Source organism: Carassius auratus, chromosome 10 (assembly GCF_003368295.1).
Source record: "Carassius auratus strain Wakin chromosome 10, ASM336829v1, whole genome shotgun sequence".
NCBI lineage: Eukaryota > Metazoa > Chordata > Actinopteri > Cypriniformes > Cyprinidae > Carassius > Carassius auratus.
In genome coordinates, this window is record NC_039252.1 from 21,873,920 (window position 1) to 21,897,304 (window position 23,385).

Sequence of the window (23,385 nt, forward strand, 5' to 3'; positions counted from 1 at the left end):
ACAGTGTCACTGTTTCCATCCTTTGCTCCACTCTGTGTCTTCGCTCACATCACACCTGGCTGTGATCTCTCCGGCCGACCTTTCACCCCTCGTCCAGCCATGGCTCTCTCCTCACGCTTAAAACTCTGGGAACAGAAGGGAGGTGCAGGCCTGGAGCTCAGCTCAACTAACCCGACTGCTGCTTGACTTGCCGTTTATTAACCAGCACCAGTCCACCGTTTAATTACTGCTCTTTCTGAGATGCTTGTAGTCTGGCATCAGTCTCACACAGACCACACACTGAAATTATCTTTAATATGAAAGTCAAAGACTGCCTGCGTCTCTTCAAGTCTCTGTAACCCTCCTGTTGCAGGTATTAGACGTACAAATACAGCTTCTGTAAAAGAGGAAAGAATTAAATTATAACTGCATCATCAAACCTAACAACAATAGTATCAAATGTTGCTTCTCTTGTCCTAGGCTATAATTAAAGCACATGAAGTTCCTGAGATTACCTGCAAAGATCAATTAGCAATTTATTAATACATTTCCTATGACCCAAGTCAGGCCATCATGTTTGTTTGCTAGCATTTTCTTCATTTTCATTTGGTAGCTGGTAGTTTTATTTGGACAAAGTATATGAAGAATGTATGCTAGATACATTATAATATATATATATATATATATATATATATATATATATATATATATATATATATATATATATATATATATATATATATATATATAAGTTCTTATTTAAAATATTTTAATTTTGAAATCTTCAAATGGAAAATGTATTAAAGTGACAAGAAAAAGACTTTACAATCATAAAATACTTTTTCAAACTAAAGTTTGTAGTGTGTGTGTGTGTGTGTGTGTGTGTTTATACTCACTAAAGCTTGATAGAAGAGTCACGTTTATTGCCAAGTACTGTATGTATACATATATACGAGGAATTTGTCTTGGTAAATTTACTAAAGGTTAATGTATAGCTTGTGTATATATATATATATATATATATGTGTGTGTATATGTGTGTGTGTGTGTGTATACAAACATTTTTAGTTTTTGCTCTCTATGGTGCTCCACTGCCTGTTGTGCATTAGCATGACAAGAGTCTTAGCATGGGTGCCGTTATTCTGTAAATCAAGGGTTTTAACTCGACCTGAATCTGTCATGGGGTGCTAAACTAAGCCAAATAAATGACTCGTCCAATTGTTTCCAGCTGCCATCTGCACTTAACTATATGTGATCTTGGACCACAAACCCAGTCATAAGGGTCACTTTTTTTTGTTTTTGTTTTTTGAAATTGCATTGATGTATGGTTTGTTAGGACAATATTTGGCCAAGATGAAACTATTTGAATATCTGGAATCTGAGGGTGCAAAAAAAAAAAAAAAAAAAAAATCTAAATATTAAGAAAAAAAACCTTTAAAGTTGTCCAAATGAAGTCCTTAGCAATGCATATTACTAATCAAAAATGTACTTTTGATAAATTTATAGAAGGAAATTTACAAAGTTTCTTCATGGAACATGATTTTTTGGCATAATTATTATTATTTATATAATATTGATTATTATATATATAATATTGACCCGTACAATGTATTGTTGGCTGCTGCTACAAATATACCCGTGCTCCTTGTGGTCCAGGGTCACATATAACAGCACACAAGTTTCATAGGCAGTTTAAGCTAGCTGGTATTGCGGACTGAATGCTCTCGGTCATGAAGTGCAGTTATTGTAGACTGTATCTAGAGTTTCAGCTCTGCTGGCCTGCTCACATGTGTTTAATATCACTGCAAGTGCTGCTAATAGAGTGGCAAGGGCATCAGTGGAAACATTCAGCGTGTATATGGGGCACTTACTAAAAATATTATGGTTAGAGTTCACCCTCATAAACATTTACCATGGTTTGGTACAACTAGCTGTGTTTTGGTAGAAGATTCACGCTATATAGTCATGCTAATATTGGGAAAGTAAGGTTATAATTTCACAATAATTTGTCGTAGCCTGTAGTTTCCTTCTAAAAATGTTTCATGTGATTGTGTGAGTTGTTTGTTCGTGTGTGTGGAGTTCATGACTGGAGCTCCTGTATTCCTCATCTGTCTTCAGATCAAGGAGGAGAAGAAGCCTCCAGCCGCCGCCACCACCACCGCTACACCGCCTCCTCCTCTCTCCGCCGTCCCGGGAGGATTCCTCAAACAGCTGGTGAGAGAGACCGAGAAAGAGACGCGCCACAAAGAGCCAGAGCTCAAGGAGGAGAAGATGGTGAGATTCTGATGGAAAACCTGCTGGAAAAGTAGCTTATTTAACACTGAAGCGGGTGCTTCCATCTTCCAGGATGATTTACCAGATGCCAGACAACATATTCTTCAGGATAACATTCTTTAAAACTGCTGTCTAACTTTAAGAATGTTTAAAATCCCCAAAACTTTATTTAAATGTTCAAAAGACAGAACTTAGGAATAATTTAAATTCCTGAAAAGAATGTTCTTGGAATGTGTGAATTCCTGAAAAGCTGAGGTAAATAACCTCTAGGTTCAGATAACCTCCACATTGTCTTAAATCCCCAAAACTAAGATGTTTAATTACTTTATTATTTTCAATTTTTAAGCAATACAACATAACACATACAGAAATAAATGATTATAAGAAAAAATCTATAGTACACTACAAAGATGCTCTAAAGATTTTTTTTTTTTTTAACTGTTTCGAAGAATGTTGCTATACAAATGTAACTTTTTTTCCTAAGAAAAATAAGATCTTATTAAAATATTCGAAAATTTCAATAATTATGCTTAAGAACATTGTTATGAACTTGGTATATTTGTATTATATACATCTCAAGAAATGTCTTAACTTCTTAAGAATAGACAATGTTCTTAAATTTTTTGTAATAATTCCAAGAATCAGAATTATTAGAATTGATATTAAGAAACATCTTACCTTTTTCCTTAAGGCAAAAAAATAACTTTTAAAAATTTTCAAGAATATTGTCATGAAATTGTTTAATCTAAAGATATGTCTTAACATCTTCCTCAAGAAAAAAAGTTCTTAAAATATCAGTGTTTTCAAAAATGGCATTTATGAGTTAAGAAATGTCTTAACTTCTTTCTTAAAAAAAAAAGTTGTTCTTAAGAAAATATTTGCAAACTTTTCAATTATTGCAGTTGGGAACCAAGCTTTTTCTAAGAAGTTTCTTCACTGACTTGATTTATGAATGAGCATTATGAGCTGGTTTTAGTTGGCTTTAGCAGCATGTGAGGGCTTGTTTTGAACTGAAGATGACTTGAATCAAGCTGCTTGTGTTTTAATGCCCCTCACAGCCCAGGAAACTCAGCGACAACCTGGTCCAGAACTTCTTACTTCCTGACCAAACTCCACCGATACTGGAAGCAGAGATGGCGCTTCGAGCGGAGCAGCTGGTGAACGGGGAACGTGGCCGCCACACCGCATTGACAGAGAAGAAAACGTCCTCCCCCAGGAGGATAATGTCACCCGACCCAAAAAATCCAAAAACCGGCTCAGAGACTACCACTCCAGAGGTCAGCCGGCAGGAGCAGACGCCTAGCCCCAGGACAGAGAGAGAGAAAACTCCAGCACCACTGCTGGAAAAAGAGGTGAAGAAAGAAGTAAAGGTGCAACAGGAAGTGAAACCCCTGAAACAGGAAGTGAAAGAGCCGAGGCAAGAGCCTGAGGGCCAGATCACTGTAACCCCCATAAGAGAGAAGCCCCAGGTTCCAGTGGTAGGTAGACCATCACAAACACATCACTGCTATATTAGCGTGATGCTTTACATGTCTCTAGCATCTTCACCATCACCAAAAGTGACTGTTTTTGTCAAATTTTTGAACATTTCTGACCATAGTTTTCTCTAAGCTTTCAGGTTTTTGTAAAGCTAAAAACATTTTGTGACATTCTTAATGTTGCTTTCTGGTATCTTGTAATTTTTAAATAATTAAATAACAAGTTTAATACAATTGACTTATAACTGAAACCAACTGAGACTTTCACGTAATTGTGACTTTGTTTCACAATGTGACTTAATATTTCACAGTGTTTTTTTTTTTTTGTTTTTTCTTAGTTGAAACTTTCTCACCTTTTTATTTATTACTCAGAGATGCAAGTTTTTTTCAGCAGCAATGGGGGTTATACTATACTGTGAGATTGCTGGTGCTCACTTTAACAATATTTTATTATTGCTGTAACTTTTTTATTGATTTATTTTTATTTTTTGTACATTTAACCACATTAACTATTGGCAGGAATGTACCAATGATGTATGTATGCATGTATATATATATATATATATATATATATATATATATATATATATATATATATATATATATATATATATATATATATTACGTTTCAAGTATCTATAAATTTTTTTTTAGCTTTGATTTATTATAAATATTTTTAATAGTATAGCTTCAATTTATTTCCATTTTATATTTAGTAATTTTAGTACTCAAACTTGTTTATTTCAGATTTTATAAAGATGTCCCCTTTGTTCAAAATGTTTTAGTTTTTTAAATTTTAGTTAATAAAACACTGGATTGTAGAAAGCTGTTTTCTCTTTCTCTTTCTCTCTGCAGAAGGATGTGTGGTATGAAGCTGGCAAAGTGTGGTATGCTCACAAAGACGGTTATACACTCGGTTAGTCACCTCTTACACCCGTGCTTGAGCGTCCACTTGACATTTAAGAGAAAATCTGTTAAGTATGGAGCCCCGAACATGACATGCAGGAAAAAAATTGTAGGCTAAATCGTTTGTACGATTTACCAATTCGTTCCCTCAATGTACTAAAACGTGCACAGGATTACTTTTGCGTTCCCTCAATTTACTATTTCGTTCACTCGATTTATAAATTGTGCGTACGATTTACTAATTCACAATAGTAAATCGAGGGAACGCAATAGTAATTGTGTGCACGTTTTAGTACATTCAAGGAACGAATTAGTAAATCATGCACACGATTTATTTATTTTTTCTTGCATGTCATGTGCGGGGCTCCGTAGTTAAGGACACATTGTTTGGTATTTTTTTGGTAGTTGTTGAACTGGTTTATCATTCCTGAAAACATGTCTGAACACTAGACCAGCTCTCCTGTGGTGTTGAGTTACAGGTTATTATTAGCGTGCTGCTTTAGAGGATGCTATTAACATGTGGCCTTATTATTATTTTTGGTTCTATCCCAGAAGTCACTGTTTTCATACTATGTAAAAGCCACCACACTGCTTTCAGTGTCAGCTCTTGCTCCCGTATTTTAACTTCATATTGCTTAAAATAAATCTTTTCTGGTGCAAGATTCTCTTTGCATGAAAAGATCGTAAATGGCTCAGAGGCTAATCTTTGTGCTGATCGGATCTATGGTGCTGTTAGCTGTTACAATGCTTCAGTTTAGTGATGAATGGGTTTAGTGTTCTTATCTTATCAAGCTCATAGACTCGCTAAATCTACGCGCCGAGGCTGCCATGTAACAAGATTCGAAGATTACTGCATACAGTACAAACACACAGAACTGCAGTGTCCTCATGAACCAAAATCTGTCAGGCTCTAAAAAGAACAAAAGCAGCAATAAAATAATTCATATGAGTTGTTGCACTATGTTTGATGATGCTGCTTTTAAGATGTCACAAACTTGTACACAAAATATTGGATTAACATTGAGTTTTACAGTGACCTTTGACCTGCCTGGCCTCTGATTTGTCTCATTAGCCACTCAGCTAAAGCCGGACGAAGGCACACCGGAGCTCCCTGATGGCAGGGTGAGGGTTCGACTGGACTCTGATGGATCCGTCCATGACGTCTCCCAGTATGAGATTGAAAAGGTGAACTATTTAACGCTAGTAGGGGTATAATAGTACACAAACATGATGGTTCGGTACATACCTCAGTTTTGACATAATGGTTCAGTACAGAAAAAGACATCAAATTCCTTTTTTTTCATTTATCTGCAAGCCCTATTAATCTGCATATTACTATAAAACAATTACAATGAAAAACAGATCCCGAAGTATTAAATTCAATCGCTATTTTAGATATAATAATAAACACTCAAAAAAAAGTATGCAAACATGTAAATTGCACATGAAGCTGTTTTTACATTGTCTAAATGTCATTGCACACATTTTTGCACGTTAGAAAATAAATACGACCTCGTGTTGTGTCAATCGCATTTGTGAAACTTTCATCCGTCTTAAAACTATTGGGATCAGGTTTGATTGTATGCGTTTTCACCTCCATAGCAAGCATTTAGATAGGAAAGGATGATGAATATGAAACAAAAATGGATATGAAAATTACAGACTCGGTGTGCAAGGACCTTAAATCTAATTCTAAACTTTAAGACATATTTACTTAAAGATCTGTATTAAATAATTAAGGCATCACTAACAGGTTAAGTGGAATATAATGAATATATAGACTAATGTAGTGCATATATTTAGTGAAATGCTCTTCTCTAGAATCTATCTCTTTAGTGAACTAACGAGCTGTTGACAATGAATGACTTTCCTGAGGGTAATGTAATGCTATATAACACTTTGTTTACAAGCTGTTTTATTGACGGTTGAATTTCATATTGAAATGAACCGAATCTGAAAGATGAGACTTTGTTAATATCAAAAGTAACAATGTCTAAAACTAGGAGTTCCAAATGGAGTTGCAGTGGATGACATAAACGCTGTATTTGATCGATACACATGGATGTGTGTACTTTTAAGCAGAGATGTATAGTAACGAAGTAGAACTACTTCACTACTGTACTTAAGTACTAAAAGGCGGTATCTGTACTTTACTAGAGTATTATTTTTTTCTCCTACTTCCACTTTTACTTCGGTACATATTTTCGCTGAGTTTAATACTTTTACTCCGATATTTTTTTTATGTGCTGCATCGTTACTCGTTACAATTATAATAATGTTACGAATCATTCCATTACAAACCACTGCCAGAACTGTAGATGGCAGGTTTGATGAAGCTGGCACATCATTGAGCGAATCAAGCGAGACTGCTCGTGCTGACTGAACTGCTGTGAAGAGAGAAATGAACAATGAGCCGAGCCAGATAATGACTCGTTCACTAGTCAAGAACCGGTTGCATCGGTTTTCGGATCACCAGTAACGTTAGTTCTTTCTGACAGTTCGATTCAATAAACCAGTTGAAGAAAACAGTTCACCGATTCTTTTGCGCTCGATGCAATGGCGTCATTGGCGTTGACTGCACATGGGCTCATAACATTAACACAGAATCAGTTCAGAATCAATCACCAAAAGAATCGGTTCGGTTCCAGACGCTCTGTGTGTCGGTTTGCTTCACGCTAAATCACACATGCGCAGTATCATCAGCTCATCAGTTCACGAATCGGACAGAAACGGTTCTTGACTCGTGAACGAGTCATTATCTGGCTCGGCTCGGTGTTCATATTCAGTTCTCTCTTCACATCAGTTCAGTCAGTGCAGGCCCGTCGTCAAGGGGGGGCATTGGGGGGCAGTGCCCCCCCAAATGACTTTTAGTGCCCCCCTAAACGTAACGCACAGAACAATTAACCAAAATTGCATTACTGTGTATTCACACCGCCGGCGTCGAGAGCGTCAAAGTGGCCGGAAGTCATTCATTTTCAAGGTAAACCAGCGGCGAGGAGCAGCGAGGCGCGACTTGGCCTTTGAGAGCGTCGAGCAGAGTTTAAATCAAGGCAACTTTATGGTAATGAGCTATGACGCGGTTGGGCAGCAATCAATCGGAACGTAAAAGTCAACCGCTTGAGAGGATTCCAGAGGACGCAGCTCCGATCACATTAGTTCCCAAGCAAAATAGAGGACAGGTTGATTTTTGCTGTTTCGCGTTTGCAGGAATCTATGATGTGTCCCTGTTTGCGTACAGGGACATAAAAAAATAATTACAAGTTATACGTGGACCAAGGTGTCTGAGATCGTTCATTTTAAGTAAAGGATCTTAATATTTCGTCCACAACAACATTTAATGAGATCATCTTTTAACGTTAACCTCCTTGTGGTTAGTCTGCATAAGATCAACAAGTCTGTTCGCTTTGCGGCCACTTTTAATACAAAATAAGAATTCGGTCTATGTGACTACGTCAGAGCAGCTGAGCGCTCACGAATTTTTCTGCAGCGTCATGAACAGAACAGCAAGGGCGATTTTTCACGCTCCCGAGTCCCGACGCCGCCAGTGTGAACGCGCAGTTAGACGTTTAATAGTGAACGTTATTGATTTGGATCATTGCTCTGATATCTTTGTTTCAGCAGAACTTGACTCACATGAACAGTAATCACTACAACGGTAACAGTAGAAATTCATAACACATTACCTTCAGAAATGATTCAGAAGATTCATTATTCAACGCATTATTACACAGAACATAATTTTAAATATAATTATATTCATAAATGACTGTTAAAACATCCCAAAACAGCACCCAAACCTTGCAAAGACCTACCTCATTAATTATTCAAATACAACAGCCAATGGCAAGTCTCCAGCAGCAGACCTTTCAATATGTTATTTTTGTGTTAGTAGTTTTATTAATTCAAATTACAATATGCAGTTTGTGTGTAAGTATATGTATATGTATATATAAATCATGCAATTCATTTAGTTAAGCATACAGTATTGTATTGTTTATACGCAGTTCCTTTGCGCAGCTGAGCTGCGCGTTGCATGCGATCTCAGAATAAATTTTTGGCGGTTTTGGAAATGTTAAGAGACAATAAACAGAGACGTTGAGATCAAACGGTGAAGTATTTTATTTGAATAATTGAACAAAACAAGATTATTGTGGTCTATTTTAGTTATAGCCTAATATGGGTTTATGTTATGGTCTGTCTCAGATCATTTAAAAAAAGTGTGCCCCCCTATGAAAATTAAATGCCCCCCCATTTGGTTTGTTCTGGCGACGGCCTGAGTCAGTGTACTGTTTGAGTCAATGAATTACTCCGGGATATTGGTTTGTTTTAACTCAGAGGGAGTGTCAGACACATTAAACAAGGTAACAGCTTAATTCATCTGTGGATTAATGCGTATTGGAGACGCGAACTGTTTAAAACGATTCAGTTCGATTTGGTGGACTGTTTCAAAAAGATCCGGTTACATCGAATGATTCGTTCGCGAACCAGATATCACAAACTGCTTTGTTTTAAACTGTCTTACAACAGACACGGAAGAGAAGACAATGCTGAATAAAGTCTAGTTTTTGCTATTTTTGGACCAAAATGTATTTTCGATGCTTCAAAAAATTCTAAATGACCCTCCGATGTCTTACGGGTTTGAAACAACATGAGGGTAAGTTATTAATGACATCATTTTGCAAATTGGGCTAACTAACCCTAGTAAATGTTTTTTGTTTACAAGAAGTTACAGTCAAAGGAATTGTGATTGTCCTTTAGGTTAATCATTTGAAATAGTAAAAACAATATGTTCAAACTTTTGACTACTTTCTTTAATAGCTACATAACACAATACTTCTACTTTTACTTTCAGTACTTGAGTAGTAAATTTTAAAATAGACTACTTGCAATACTTAAGTACAAAAAATGTTGAATACTTTAGTACTTCTACTTAAGTGTGGTGCTTAAAGAGCACTTCTACTTCTACTCAAGTCACTTTTTTGATAGAGCACTTGTACTTTTACTCAAGTATGGTTCTCTAGTACTTTATACATCTCTGCTTTTAAGTCATCCTGATGTGCGTGACCAGTGTTGAGTTTTGTTGGTGGCTGTGTTCAGCTGAACCCACCTGAGCTGGACCTGTGTGAGGACTTGAGCGACCTGGTGAGTGTGAACGAGTCGAGCGTCCTTCACACTCTGACCAGTCGAGCTAAAGGACATCTACCACTGACTCACGCTGGGCCCAATCTACTGGCTCTGTGGCCTCCGCTGTCCTCGCCAGGGAAGGTAAGAGCAGTGTATTTACAAACCCATCCGTGAGACCTGTATGATCACGGGACATTAGTTACAGTAGTTACATACAGCACATTAGTTGTAAATTAATTTGCTTATTAAATAGAAAAAGTACCATTGCATTTCTGTGTTTTCTGGTCATAATACTTGGTTTTGGACTATTAAGAAATTGAGAATTGAGAATGCCTTTTATAATTCAGTTCAGTTGCTGAATTTCTACCAAGGTATTTGTTTATTGAGGTATTTTTAACAGTCATTGTACATGAATTATGAAATATTATATTATTTATAGAATATATTGTGCATTGTTAAAATATAAAGGTTATATTGTGTATTTTTTAATATCAGTTGTAGGCTATTGTTATATATACATTTATTTTCATTACTTTTTTCTTTATTTATTTAATCAACTTTATTTAATAAAAAATTATTAATATATGTATTTTAAATTCAGTTCAGTTGCTGAATTTCTATTGAGGTAGCGTTCTACATCAAATTTTAATGTAATTTATACATACTGTATATACATATTTTTATTTATTTATAAATATCAGTGATAGGCTATATTTATTTATTTTTATTGAGGCGTGTATGTATGTAACATAAAAAAAGACTTTATTACTCAGAAACAATTAATCGCTAGAAATTAAATTAAATTAAATATATAAATTAAAATATATAAATATATTTTATATATAAACAAATTTTTTCTGAAATATATACGTGCATATGTGCTTACTTATATAAACATAATAAATGTACACAGTACACAAACATATATTATGTAAACAATTACTTTTATTTCGGATGCGATTAATCGTGATTAATTGTTTGACAGCACTACTCAGAATGCTATTTCAAGATGAAGACTTTGATTCCCCAACAGAACTTTTTTTTGTGAGGGTGTGACATGCATTTTGCTTCAGGGGCTTCGGAGCAGACGCTGGGAGTCCTGGGAGGCTCCTGGCCCGCTGCAGGCTCTGGTGAGGTGGGTGTACGTGTCCATGGTGGGACAGCGGAGAGACCAGACGCTGGTGGCTTTGGGCCGCAGTGGCACAGGGAAGACCACTTCCTGTCAGTCATTTTCCCAGGAGTTGCTGAAACAAGCGGGAACAGCGGGAGGAAGCCTTACCTGTGAGTGCATCCACTTCCGTGTCTGTAACCCAAACCTATAGAACGACAGAAAACAACAGCTCTTGAACGTGAACTTGGCCTCACTGGTTGAATCTGCTCATTGGAGCCTCTGATGGTTACAGGCTTCTATCCTGTAATTACAAGAGCGTCTTCCTCTCACAGTGTGACGTGTTTCGCGCCACTGAATCTGTGTGAATCTGTTTCTGCTGATGTCAGTGATAGGTGAAACGCTATAGCAGCAGTTTAGAGGCTGTTTAGTGGTGTTTGTCCCCTGTCACAGGTTGTGAGACATGATTTGTGTGTGTAACTGCAGTAGAGCGGCTCCAGGCAGTGTTTACAGTGCTGCGCTCGTTCGGGTGTGTGAGCTCGTCTCACAGCGAGGCCTCGACTCGATTCGCTATGGTGCTCTCACTGGACTTCAACCACGCCGGACTCGCTGCTGCCGCCCATCTGCAGGTGCTCCAGTCTGTCCATCTGTCTGTCTGTCCATCTGCTCATACATCTGTCTCTATCTATCCGTCTGTCTGTCTTTTTGTTTGTTTGTTAGTTAGATGTGGGCGATGTAATCAAAATCTTATCACGATATGAGCAATTTTATTTGTCAGTAACGATATCACGATATAGATATTTTTGCTTTAAATTAGGTCTTTTGTGATGTCAAATTGTTGATACTGTATAAATTTCATAATTCTTAAAGAAACTCAAGCTCACTGAAGACAAGTAAACAGTCAGCAATTTAAAAAAAAGAGTAAGAAACTAATTGCAATCAATAGGACAAAAAAAAAACGAAATGATGCATACATTGTGTGAAGTAATCAAATGTATAAAAACACTGCCACAAGTGATTTAGTCAAAGATCAGCGAGAGGTTTTCTCTCTTTTGTTGTTTGAGGAACGTGTATAACAGACAGCAGGAATATTAGACTGCTGTCACTTTAAGACCTGCCCGGATCCAATATACTGTTACACGTGTTTTCTTTCTCGGCTGTTTGCAGTCACTTAAGTTACTGTGTTTTCTTACTTTATTAAGTAATAAGCCTTTAGACCAACATTGAGGTGAGTAGTGACTCTAGTTCAAACAATTCCAATGAATTACAGTGTTAAATAAACTCAATATTTAGCAGACAGACGCGACTACAGTCAAGCACAGACCAGTGTCAAAGTGCACAGGAAAAAAGCAGCAGTCATATTATAAGCTATTTGAATTAATACGGAGTACTGACATTGTATAGTCGTTATGGTAAAATGTATGTTTTTATATTTCTTTCTTTCTATCTATCTATCTATCTATCTATCTATCTATCTATCTTTTCATTTAGTTTAACATGATGTACTAAAATAATGAAAAATGAAATAAAAATGTACATGAATAAAAACAATTTGGACATTAAAAAAAAACCCTAAACTAAATTCAAAATGCACACATATCTGTCTGTCTGTTTAAACATGGATTCATCTGCTCTTACATCTGCCTGTCTTTCTGTCTGTCCGAGTATCTATCCATTTGTCTGTCTAGTCCATCTGTTCTCACTAATGTTTCCTCTCTCTGTTTCAGACTATGCTGCTGGAGAAGTGGAGGGTGTGTCAGAGGCCGGAGGGAGAGAGTAACTTCCTGGTTTTCTCCCAGATGCTCGCAGGCCTCAGCACAGACATGAGGTCAGTTGGGTCCCTGGAGATCTCTGCGGTCACACTCAGTAGCATTTGCTTCTTGTATTGTGAAGCCTCTTTCTGGTTTCCTGACTTCTGTCCCTTACAAGCCTGAGTGCAGTGTTATTAGATAGACACAGTTACCCATCATTAAACCCCAGCTCATTCACCCTATTGTTAGGGGTTTGTTTTTGGATGCGGTTTCCTCTTAGAGGCACGCACAGGGTCTTTAGCGAACGCTGCTTTGGCAGAAGGCCTGCTCTTTTCATAGCTTTGCCTTAAAACAAAAGCTCCAGAGAGCTTGGGGGGGCAGGATCTTGTCGGATGTCATTTCCTGTTTAAATTTAAGTCTTGTTTTCTAATCACAGGTCTGAACTTCAGCTGCACCAGTTAAAGGAACACAACTCATTTGGAATTTCATGCCCAACCAAGGTATGAACTGTTTAAAAAAAAGAAAAAACATAAGGGAAAAAAAATAATGTTTAAACATAAGTGCATCTGCTCTGAAATGTCGAGATTTGGTGCACATGTGGGAAACAAACATTTATGTCTAGCTTGCAACATTTCCTGATCCTCTTATCTCCACATCTACCTACAATTCAATCCAACACAGAGAAAAAAACTAACTAGTTAAAACTAGCTAAATTAATTACATTAAAGGGTTAATTCGCCCAAAAATGAAAATTATGTTATTAATAACTCAACCTTATGCTGTTCCAAACATGTAAGACCTCCTTTTATCTTCGGAATACTGTTTAAGATATTTTAGATTTAGTCCGAGAGCTCTCAGTCCCTCCATTGAAACTGTGTGTACGGTCTACTGTCCATGTCCAGAAAGGTAAGAAAAACATCATCAAAGTAGTCCATGTGACATCAGAGGGTCAGTTAGAATTTTTTGAAGCATCGAAAATAAATTTTGGTCCAAAAATAGCAAAAACGACGACTTTATTCAGCATTGTCTTCTCTTCCGTGTCTGTTATGAGAGAGAGTTCAAATCAAAGCAGTCTGGATATCCGGTTTGCAAACGATTCATTCAGTTCACCAAATCGAACTGAATCGTTTTAAACGGTTCGCATCTCTAATACGCATTAATCCACAAATGACTTAAGTAACTCAGTTTCAAATAAATTATAGAATTAAATGTTAACCAATTTAAATGAAATGTAAATTAAATTTCTAAGTTACTTTTAAAGGTGCTATATATAAAAAAGTTACCTTTATTAGTATTATTAAATTTATGTTTTTAATTAAACTAAACATTTTTATTGTTTACATTACTGCCCAACAATGTATGAAGAGTTGGATCGACATCCAATTTTATCCACATACATACAGTATACTAACATAAACCGATATATACAATAAAGCTAATCTCAACTTCTTGATTGTTTATATTTTTGCAAAATGTAAAGTATATTATCAGCCAGCTCTAATCTGCTAAATGGGACTTAAGACATTAAGATACTGAAGCTTTAAACTGTGAAAAAGTGAAAAGCGCTATACCTAGGGAGACCAAACTAGCAGCTTATAAAATCACGACAAGACATTAACCTTTCGCAAGCATGTAGAGGTAAGCTAAATAATTGCTTCGTTACATGGGTGGTTAAAATGAAGCTTTGACATTTTAGCAAGAGGTTTTGCACAAATGAGCCAAAAAGACAGTGATGCAGAGTGTATTGCTATATATCGTCTGCGATAATATCATAAATTGTTGTTTGAATGACGTGCGTTCTTTCACTGTGTGATTCAGTCTGGTAAAATGCGTTTAGAATTATCACAAAATTGAAGATATGGGCAGAAAATGTGTATATTTTTATAATTGAATATAGTAAATCAGTATCACTTGATGAATGCAGTTTTTTCCTCCAAAAATCAGCATGATTACATATAGAATTTTATAGCAGTTCAGTAAACAATTTAATTAAGAGAATTGCATTTTAGACACCATATTGCCTGTTTCTGCTCTATTTCTACAGCAAAAAAGAATTCCAAACACAGCCACCAAAGCCCAGTTTTGTGCATGACAGTGTTTAGTTCCTGAATGAATCAACTGTTTAAATGATTCGGTTCAATCGCAGTAATTCACTTATTAACAGTGACTTTCTGACACATACTGGCCATTTTAATTTCACATTTAAAGTATACATTGATTTTTTCTTAGTAATTAATTTCTTATAATTTTAATTTAAACATTTTATGTCTTGTTTTGCCTCACTCCCACTGTTAAAATGTTAAGTAATTTTTACCCTGAGTACATTTTAAATGAGCTACTTTTTACCTGAGTACATTTTTAGAGTGGTACTTTTGCTTGTACTCAAGTAAAATTGCATTAATGTAATGGTACTTTTACTTGAGCAGAATTTTTTTGTACTCTTTCCATAGACTGGACTTGAACCTGTTTTTCCTAAATGAGCACCAAGACTCTGTCTGTCTGTCTTGCAGTGTCTTGTTCTGACCTTAACTTTTCTTAAATATGTTTTAATGAAGTTGGCTTTTCATCCTTCTCTTCAGGTGGATGAAAAGCAGAGAGCTTCAGTAGGTTTTGGGAAGCTACTGGCCGCCATGAACACTTTAGGATTCTCCTCGGATGAGCAGAAGGCCATTTGGCATGTCTTGGCAGGAATCTACCATCTCGGCGTCGCAGGAACATGCAAGGGTAAATCAGGACTTAACGGCTGTATTTTGTCAAGCGAAAAGTATTAGGTGAGTCTTCACTCTCTGTTTTTCTGTTCTTGCATGGCTTCAGTGGGCCGTAAGCAGTTTATGAGTTTTGACAGCGCGCAGACAGCCAGCGCCATCTTGGGATGTGAGGGAGAGGAGCTCCACACTGCCGTCTTCAAACACCACCTGAGGCAGATACTGCAGAGAGCCACCGGGGGCGTCAGAGAGCGCCGCGCCGCAGAGGAACCAGAGGACGGTCAGAAATACACAACGCATTCTATTAAAACCCTCCAGAATCTGAGAAGATCTCAGAGAGGAGCTATTATTAGTATTTGGATATTTACCAAATGAATTAAATATTGTTCGTATGAAGTTTTTATTATTCAGTTAATGAGGACTGAGGCTATTAAGCAGTTTAGCATCATTATAAAAAGATATTTGACCACAGAATGGTGATCAGTTAAGAAACAATTATTTCTGAAAGCCACATATTAAAACCAAGTTAGAACCAATAAATCTAATAAGATCATAGACTTCTATTAAGAAATGTTTTCAGGGTTTTTTTGTATTTGTTGCTTGTTGCTGCTTAACATTTTTGTGGAAATGTGATACATTTTTTCAGCATTCTTCAATGAATAAAAGTACAAAAGAACAGCATTTATTTAAATAAATCTTTGTTACAAAAATGTCTTTACTGTGACTTTTGATCAAATTAATGCTACGCTGCTGAATAAAAGTATTCATTCTATTTTTCTTTTCTTTCCTTTTTTTAATCTTTCTTAGTTGGTAAAGTATCACCGATTCCACAAAAATATTTTCAACATTGATAAAAATAAAAATAAATTCTTGAGTAGCAGATCCATATATTAGAATGATTTCTGCAGGATCATGTCACACTGAAGACTGGAGGAATGATGCTGAAAATTCAGCTTTGCATCACAGGAAAAAATGACATTTTAAAATATATTCAAATAGAAAAAGATGGATTTTAAATTGTAAAAACAATTACAGTTTTTATTATATTTTGATCAAATAAACACAGCCCTGGTCAGCAGAAGAAACTTATTTTAAAAACATTGTAATTATTAAGAATTTAGCATAAACAAGCTCTATTTAATTAAGGATGTCCTGTGTGTGTGTGTGTGTGTGTGTGTGTGTGTGTGTGTGTGTGTGTGTGTGTGCTGCAGGTCCCAGACTGAGTGCTGCTCAGTGTGTGGAAGGGATGGCAGCTGGTCTGTATGAGGAGCTCTTCACCTCTATTGTGTCTCTCATCAACAGGTAAACACACTGTTCAGTGACACTTCTATCTGTCCTGAGTGATCTAGCAGTGTTTCCCACTGTTCCTCTGGTTCTCTCTCCAGAGCGCTGCACTCTCAGCAGCTGACGCTGGCCTCTGTGATCGTGGTGGACACACCGGGCCTGAGGAACCCCAGACACAGCGGTGACGAGCGGGCCGCCGGCTTCTCTGAGCTCTGTCACAACTACTTACAGGAGAGACTGCTGGAGCACTACTTCAGCCACACGTTCACACACACGCTGGAGAGATACACACAGGTACACACACCGCCCCCAACCACTCAAAAAATATTACTTTTGAATATGAACCTTGCTGATTTAATTTAAGTTGAATTGAATTTTGTTTAAAAAGTAATATATTAAGTGATGTATAAAACAAAAGAACATTTATATTAATAGTTATAATTTCTGTATGTTTTACTGATATGTTGTTTATTTGGTCAATAAACTATGTAAAAATGTTATATAACAACCTAAAATAATAATTATTATTAATTTAATAATATATATATATATATATATATATATATATATATATATATATATATATATATATATATATATAAAGTGTCATTCCTATATATTTATAACTTCTATTTCTGTGTGTTAGACCATAATGAACTCGATGTTTTTTATGGCACCACATAATTAATATTTTTGACTCCAAAAAATAGTTTTTTGGTCATTGACAACTTGAAGAAACGTTGAATATGAACCTTGCTGATTTAATTGAATTGAATTAAATAAATACTAGATAAAATGACATTCCTGTCCATACTTACTCTATTACTTTTATTTCTGTATGTTTTATTGCCATTTTTCTATTTAGTCAAAAATAAATACATCTAAAAATTATTTTTTATGGCACCAAATATAATTTTTTGGCAGTATTATTCACATCCTCAAACAAATATTGATAATATTTATTATAAATTATTATAAAATATTGAATGTGATTAATTTCATTTAATTTTAAACACGTTTGATTTATTCATGTAATAAATCCATATATATATTTGCCAATTTAGATCTCTTTTTTTCTGCATGTTTTACTGTCATTTTGTTGCTTGCTCAACTATATCTAAAAACTTTTTAGTGCATCTTTTTGGCCTGTTTATTTGATACAATAATGGGGAGTTGAGAAGAAAGACATTTTGAATTTCAGGTCATTATTAACTTTGGTGGTGATTTTCACAGGAGGGAGTAGCTGTGGATTTCACAGCTCCGGAGACGAGTCCGTCAGAGGTGGTGTGTGCTGTGGACCAGCCTGGAGTGCAGGTATCACTCACCGATCCTCAGCACCCTTCTTACACTCGTCAGTCACGCAGGAAGTTTCACAGCGAGTGTCTGTGTGCATTCTCAGGTTCGAGGACCAGAAGGCGACTCTCGAGGTCTCCTGTGGGTTCTGGATGAAGAGATGGTCACTCCGGGCTCCACCGAGAGCACAGTTCTGGAAAGAGTGTGTCAGTTCTTCAGTGGCACAGGTACTCCAGTCCTATCCTGGCCTGCTGCTTTCATGTTTTGTGAGATGTTTCATCTTTCGTGCTTGCTTGCTCCTCAGTGCGCCAGTGCGAGCAGCCTCTGCAGTGTGAGATCGCTCACCTGATGGGTTCAGATCCGGTCCGCTATGATCTCTCAGGCTGGTTCGGTCAGGTCCAGAACAACCCGTCTGTCCTTAACGCCAGCTCCCTCCTGCAGAACTCCTCAATGTAAGAGACTGCAGATGATCACTGACGATTTTCCACAGATAATATTCTGAAAATTGAACTTTGCCGATTAAATGTAAAATAAATTGTTAAAGTTATTTGGAAAGTTATTAATGATTTACTATTCATTAGTATTAATAAAATATTCATAATAATATTAAAATATTCATTAATATCCAGTTTTATATAAAGGTGCCAATAAAAATAGCAGGTATGATATTTATAAATAATTGATAAAACAAATACCAAAATGGTAGTAAAACATAAGGAAATGCATGTAAGATGTTATAAAGATAGGTGATTATTAGATTTTTATTTTGTGCAGGTTTTGTTTTTTGTTTAAAATTAAAATAAAATTCTTAATATTGGATCTTGCAAATTAAAATAAATGTTAAAAAAGTTTTTATTTTTATTTTATTTTTTTATTTTATTTTTTCATCAGTGCTGTATGGTTGACTTCTAAAAGTGCTTGCATTCAAGCGCTCATCAAGCAAAATCCTGAATATTTAATCATGCAAAATGTAAATAAAATGTTAAAAGGTATTTCTGAAAGTTGATAATTTTACATTTTTCATGAGTATTATTAAAATATTAATTATATTAAAATATTGAATATGTTTGGTTCATGTGAACCAATATATGTAATAAAATATATATTAGAAAATATTTATATAAGTTTATAATATGTTTCATTTCAGAAAATGAAATATTTTTTTAGGTAATATTTTTTTTTTTGGGGTTTATGTAAATTAGTATGACAACAGTCCATCCTTAACCACAGAAGGGACAATTATGACACAGAATTATCTTTTTTGCATTCTTCCACATCTCACTTAATATAGTATAATGCATTTCTCATAGCTGCTTGTCACTGAATAAACTGCTCTTGGAAAGCATCTTTTGCACTACGTCTCCAGCAGACAAGAGCAAGTGCTGTGTGTGCTCAGTTTTGGTGATAAATCAGATTCAAAAACACAGAGAAACTGGTGTCTTGTTCTTCTGAACTGTAACCTAGCAACAGGGATAAACATCTGTATTCATGCTGATGATGCGTACGTCCCACAATAAAGACAAGTGTGAATACAGACGGCATCATTGTGAGGGCTAGTGTCGACAAATTTTAGAAAAAAGTGTTTGTTTGCTTTCCTTTTTTGTTCTTTTTCAGTTTGACTAAAAATGCATAGCAAGCGATGAAAAGAATTCAAGCTGCTCACTAAAAACAGTTCCTCTGTAGAAATGCAGCATACAACATTAATTCTGTTGTAGTTTGTGTGTACAAACCATTCGAGATTGCTTTCATAACAGCTGTAAACCACACTGGAGTGCACATGAAATTGTTTTTTTTTAAATAAAATTATACAATTAAATAAAATATCTATTACTGCCTATATTTATAACTAATATATAACTAACTTTTTCACATTTTAATTTGCAAAGTTCAGTTTTCAGATTTTTGTTTGAGCAAAAGCTCTAGTAAGAAAGTGTCTTTAGAAAATTGAGATTAAATGAAATAACATGACATTGCATTGTATTACTTACATTCAATAAAAAAAATTACCAACCATATTTATAAATTCTACCATTTAGCTTTTTTTTCTGCAAACTATATCTAGAGATATTTTAAAACGAATTTAACTTGACATTCAATTGTTTAATCTAAATTAATATTAAGATGAAAATAAAATTTTAAATATTTACTGTATGACAAGCATTTAGATTTTTTTTCTAAACTATATCTAGTGACACCATGTACTATTTCTTTGGCACATTTATTGCTTTGTAGTAATAGAGAGGTTACAGCAAATCAACATTTTATTAAGATTAATGACTTTTACGTTATCGGTACTGTAGTATGTTATGTGTACAAAACACACCAGTGCTCTTTCATACTAGTTTTAAACTGGACAGGAATAAATGTTAATTTGAAAAAAAAATGTCATCATTTAATTTAATTGTTTCAAATTTATTTTAATTTTTTTCGTTTAATATAATTAATTATTGCCATTATTCTATGCTTTTAAGCTATGTCTGTAAATGCTATATCTGTGTTTTATTTATTTATTTTTCGTGGCACCACATGGTTTTATTGGCACCACTTTTATTGATAATTCACTTTTTATTAATACCAATGACTTATATCATCAATGCTGTAGTTCATGTGTTCGAAACATGCCACATGGCTTTCATACCATTTGTAAACCTCGCTGGAGTACACATGAACACATGAAAATGCTTCCTAACTAATTAAAAACAAACCGAATTATGAAGCCAAATGGATGTGGGTTCATGCTAATAACTCTCTAAATTACTTCTCTCCCCTTCTCCCTCTTGTTCCTCTTCTCAGTGGAGCGGTGAAGGCCCTGTTCAGTGGGCGGGCGTCCGTGCCGCCTCTGTGCCGGGGTTTGGGTGGCGTGGAGGGTGGCTCTCAGCGCTCTCTGGAGAGATGTGGCACGGTGCGGAAGACTCTGAGCAGTGGGATGGCGGCCCTCAGGAGACATTCACAGTGCATCGCTGTCAAACTGCAGGCGGTGAGAAACAAATGAGGCAGCCGTTAAGAAGCCGTTTGTCTGAAAATCCTCTTGACTCTTTCCGTGACTCTCTCTCTGAGCAGGACGCTCTGGTGAATCTGATTCGGCGAGCGCGGCCGGTCTTCCTGCAGTGTTTGAGTGTGAAGACAGATGGCTGTGGCTTTGATGTCCCAGCACTGCGTGTACAGCTGCACTCCACACACCTGCTGCCGGCGCTGCAGCTGTACAGAACAGGTCACACACACACACACACACACACACTCATTCATGTTTGTTTCTAATCATGTATGGGACTCTAATGACTTCTGTTGCACTTCATTAAAGCCAATTAGTTGCAAGTATCTCTGTATCTGTTTATTTGCTGAGAAGTTACTTACCCCCAGGCCTTCAAAATGTAGATGAGTTTGTTTTTTCATCAGAAGACATTTGGAGAAATTCCCAACCCTTGCTCACGGCCTTTCGCACCACCAAAACCTTTCCATAGTACCAGAACTAATGTGAAGCTACCCACTTTTGGCCATTTTGACACCACCGGAACTAGATACAATTTTAGTACTGGACTGCTTTTTTTGAGAACCAAATTAGCTCCTACTCTAGAGCAGGGTCTAACTAGTGCAACTGGTACTAACCGTGACATTGTAAGTAGACATTGATTAGCCAGACGCGTTCAAAAACGCCCTCAGCCGCCATGATTTAAAACGCAGTGTAAACACACTGTAAACATTGTGTCAATTTATTTCGCAAGTATGATGAACAGCAATAAGTGTACAGATGCTGAAGTGCAGGCACTTGTAGCAAATGTAGCACTGCCAGTTGTCATCAGAGATTCTTAGTCCTTCTCTCCATTCTTTCAATCGCTTTACGTATACTTCGACATTCCATGTTCATTATTGTGAAACCCGCTAGACACAATAAAAACACAGCTCCGATCACAGCGTCCTCCACACTCCTGTTGTTAACATTGGTCTTCTTTGAACGCTGCGCACAAATGACATCGCTGTCGACTGGTTACGTACGTTCTAGTACACACTGTTGGTGCGAATGCAACCCTTTAAATGGTACTGGGAAGTAGCGCAAAATCGTCCTACTGTATCGTAAATACTGTATATTTAGTTCTGGAAGTAAAGCAGTGTTAAAAGCCCTAATGAATCATCTGCAGTGAATGGGTGCCATCAGAATGAGAGTCATCACAATAATCCACAAGTAATCCACAACACTCCAGTCCATCAATTAGCGTCTTGTGAAGAGAAAAGCTGCATGTTTGTATCAAACAAATTCATCATTAAGACATATTTAACTTTAAAATGCTTTTGGGAATAACACATATGTGTGCATAATTCCCTTCTGATTCAGATGAGACTACTTTTCACTGAAGAAAGCAATATTTTCATTTATGGAATCCATTATAATTTGTGAAAGTGAAAAACATGTAAATGATGGATTTGATTCTTAAAAAAACTGAGCTTTTTCTTCACAAGATGTTAAATGATGGACTGGGTTGGTGCAGGTTACTTTTGGATTATTGTGTTGTTTTTATCAGCTATTATCAGACTCTCATTCTTACGGCACCCATTCACTGCAGACCATCCATTGGTGAGCAAGTGATGTAATGCTACATTTCTTCAAATCTGTTCTGATAAAGAAACAAACCCATCCAAATCCTGGATGACCTGAGGGTAAGTATATTTTCAGTTTTGGGTGAAATGTTTCTTTAAGATTGGAGATTTTAAACATTTGTGGTAAAGTCATTATTGATTGCTCAGGTTGTGTGCCACATCTCAAACATACTGAACATATAAAGCAGTTCTCCTCGTAAAACCCCAAAATCAGGTCCCATATTGTATTGTTAATTACCAAATGTCCTTTCAAAGACAGCAAGCTCTGTCTCTATGTCTGTGTTGCAGGCTACCCTGAGCACATGTCTCTGGGTGATTTCCGCTGTCGTTTTCAGGCCCTCTCTGCTCCCATAATGAAGCGATACGGTTCTGTCTTCATTACCCCTGATGAGAGGAAGGTCTGGACGTCCTGAATCACCTATGCGCACACGCACCTCATTACCCTCTGTTAAAATGTCATTTATTTTTAATGATATCAAATGATGATGTTATATATTTCCCTGTTTCTTAACTTGTTTATTGATTAGCCAGGTTTTGCTTGAACAGCTCTCATTGATTCAGGGAGCTGCTGTTCCAGAAGTGGGCCTGAGCTCTGTCTGGTTGTGTTTGCATCCCTTTATTTCAGGCTGTGGAGGAATTATTGATTGATCTGGATTTGGACAAGAAAAGCATTGTTTTAGGAGCAAGCAGGGTGAGCCAGTCATCCATGTCTGTCTGTCTGTCTGTCTGTCTGTCTATCTATCTATCTATCTATCTATCTATCTATCTATCTGTCTGTCTGTCTGTCTGTCTGTCTGTCTGTCTGTATATCTATCTATCTATCTATCTATCTATCTATCTATCTATCTATCTATCTATCTATCTATCTGTCTGTCTGTCTGTCTGTCTGT

General features: G+C 36.2%; 1 protein-coding gene across 4 annotated transcripts in view; it reads left to right on the forward strand.

Annotated features, from left to right (window-relative positions):
* Positions 1 to 23,385, forward strand: part of LOC113110358 (unconventional myosin-XVIIIb-like) — a 49,460-nt gene continuing 26,075 nt past the window's right edge. For all 4 annotated transcript variants that reach the window (XR_003293122.1, XM_026274533.1, XM_026274534.1 and 1 more), the window contains exons 1-21: positions 1 to 138; positions 2,098 to 2,253; positions 3,312 to 3,731; positions 4,587 to 4,647; positions 5,710 to 5,822; positions 9,735 to 9,902; positions 10,835 to 11,042; positions 11,356 to 11,498; positions 12,597 to 12,697; positions 13,057 to 13,120; positions 15,200 to 15,344; positions 15,435 to 15,605; positions 16,537 to 16,627; positions 16,711 to 16,903; positions 17,843 to 17,923; positions 18,009 to 18,129; positions 18,207 to 18,354; positions 20,696 to 20,879; positions 20,963 to 21,113; positions 22,784 to 22,893; positions 23,121 to 23,186. Coding sequence is in view for 3 of the 4 variants with exons in the window: in XM_026274533.1 (XP_026130318.1) it covers positions 100 to 138; positions 2,098 to 2,253; positions 3,312 to 3,731; positions 4,587 to 4,647; positions 5,710 to 5,822; positions 9,735 to 9,902; positions 10,835 to 11,042; positions 11,356 to 11,498; positions 12,597 to 12,697; positions 13,057 to 13,120; positions 15,200 to 15,344; positions 15,435 to 15,605; positions 16,537 to 16,627; positions 16,711 to 16,903; positions 17,843 to 17,923; positions 18,009 to 18,129; positions 18,207 to 18,354; positions 20,696 to 20,879; positions 20,963 to 21,113; positions 22,784 to 22,893; positions 23,121 to 23,186 (2,934 nt within the window). In the remaining variant the exon portion in view is untranslated. The remainder of the gene's footprint in view (positions 139 to 2,097; positions 2,254 to 3,311; positions 3,732 to 4,586; positions 4,648 to 5,709; positions 5,823 to 9,734; positions 9,903 to 10,834; positions 11,043 to 11,355; positions 11,499 to 12,596; positions 12,698 to 13,056; positions 13,121 to 15,199; positions 15,345 to 15,434; positions 15,606 to 16,536; positions 16,628 to 16,710; positions 16,904 to 17,842; positions 17,924 to 18,008; positions 18,130 to 18,206; positions 18,355 to 20,695; positions 20,880 to 20,962; positions 21,114 to 22,783; positions 22,894 to 23,120; positions 23,187 to 23,385) is intronic.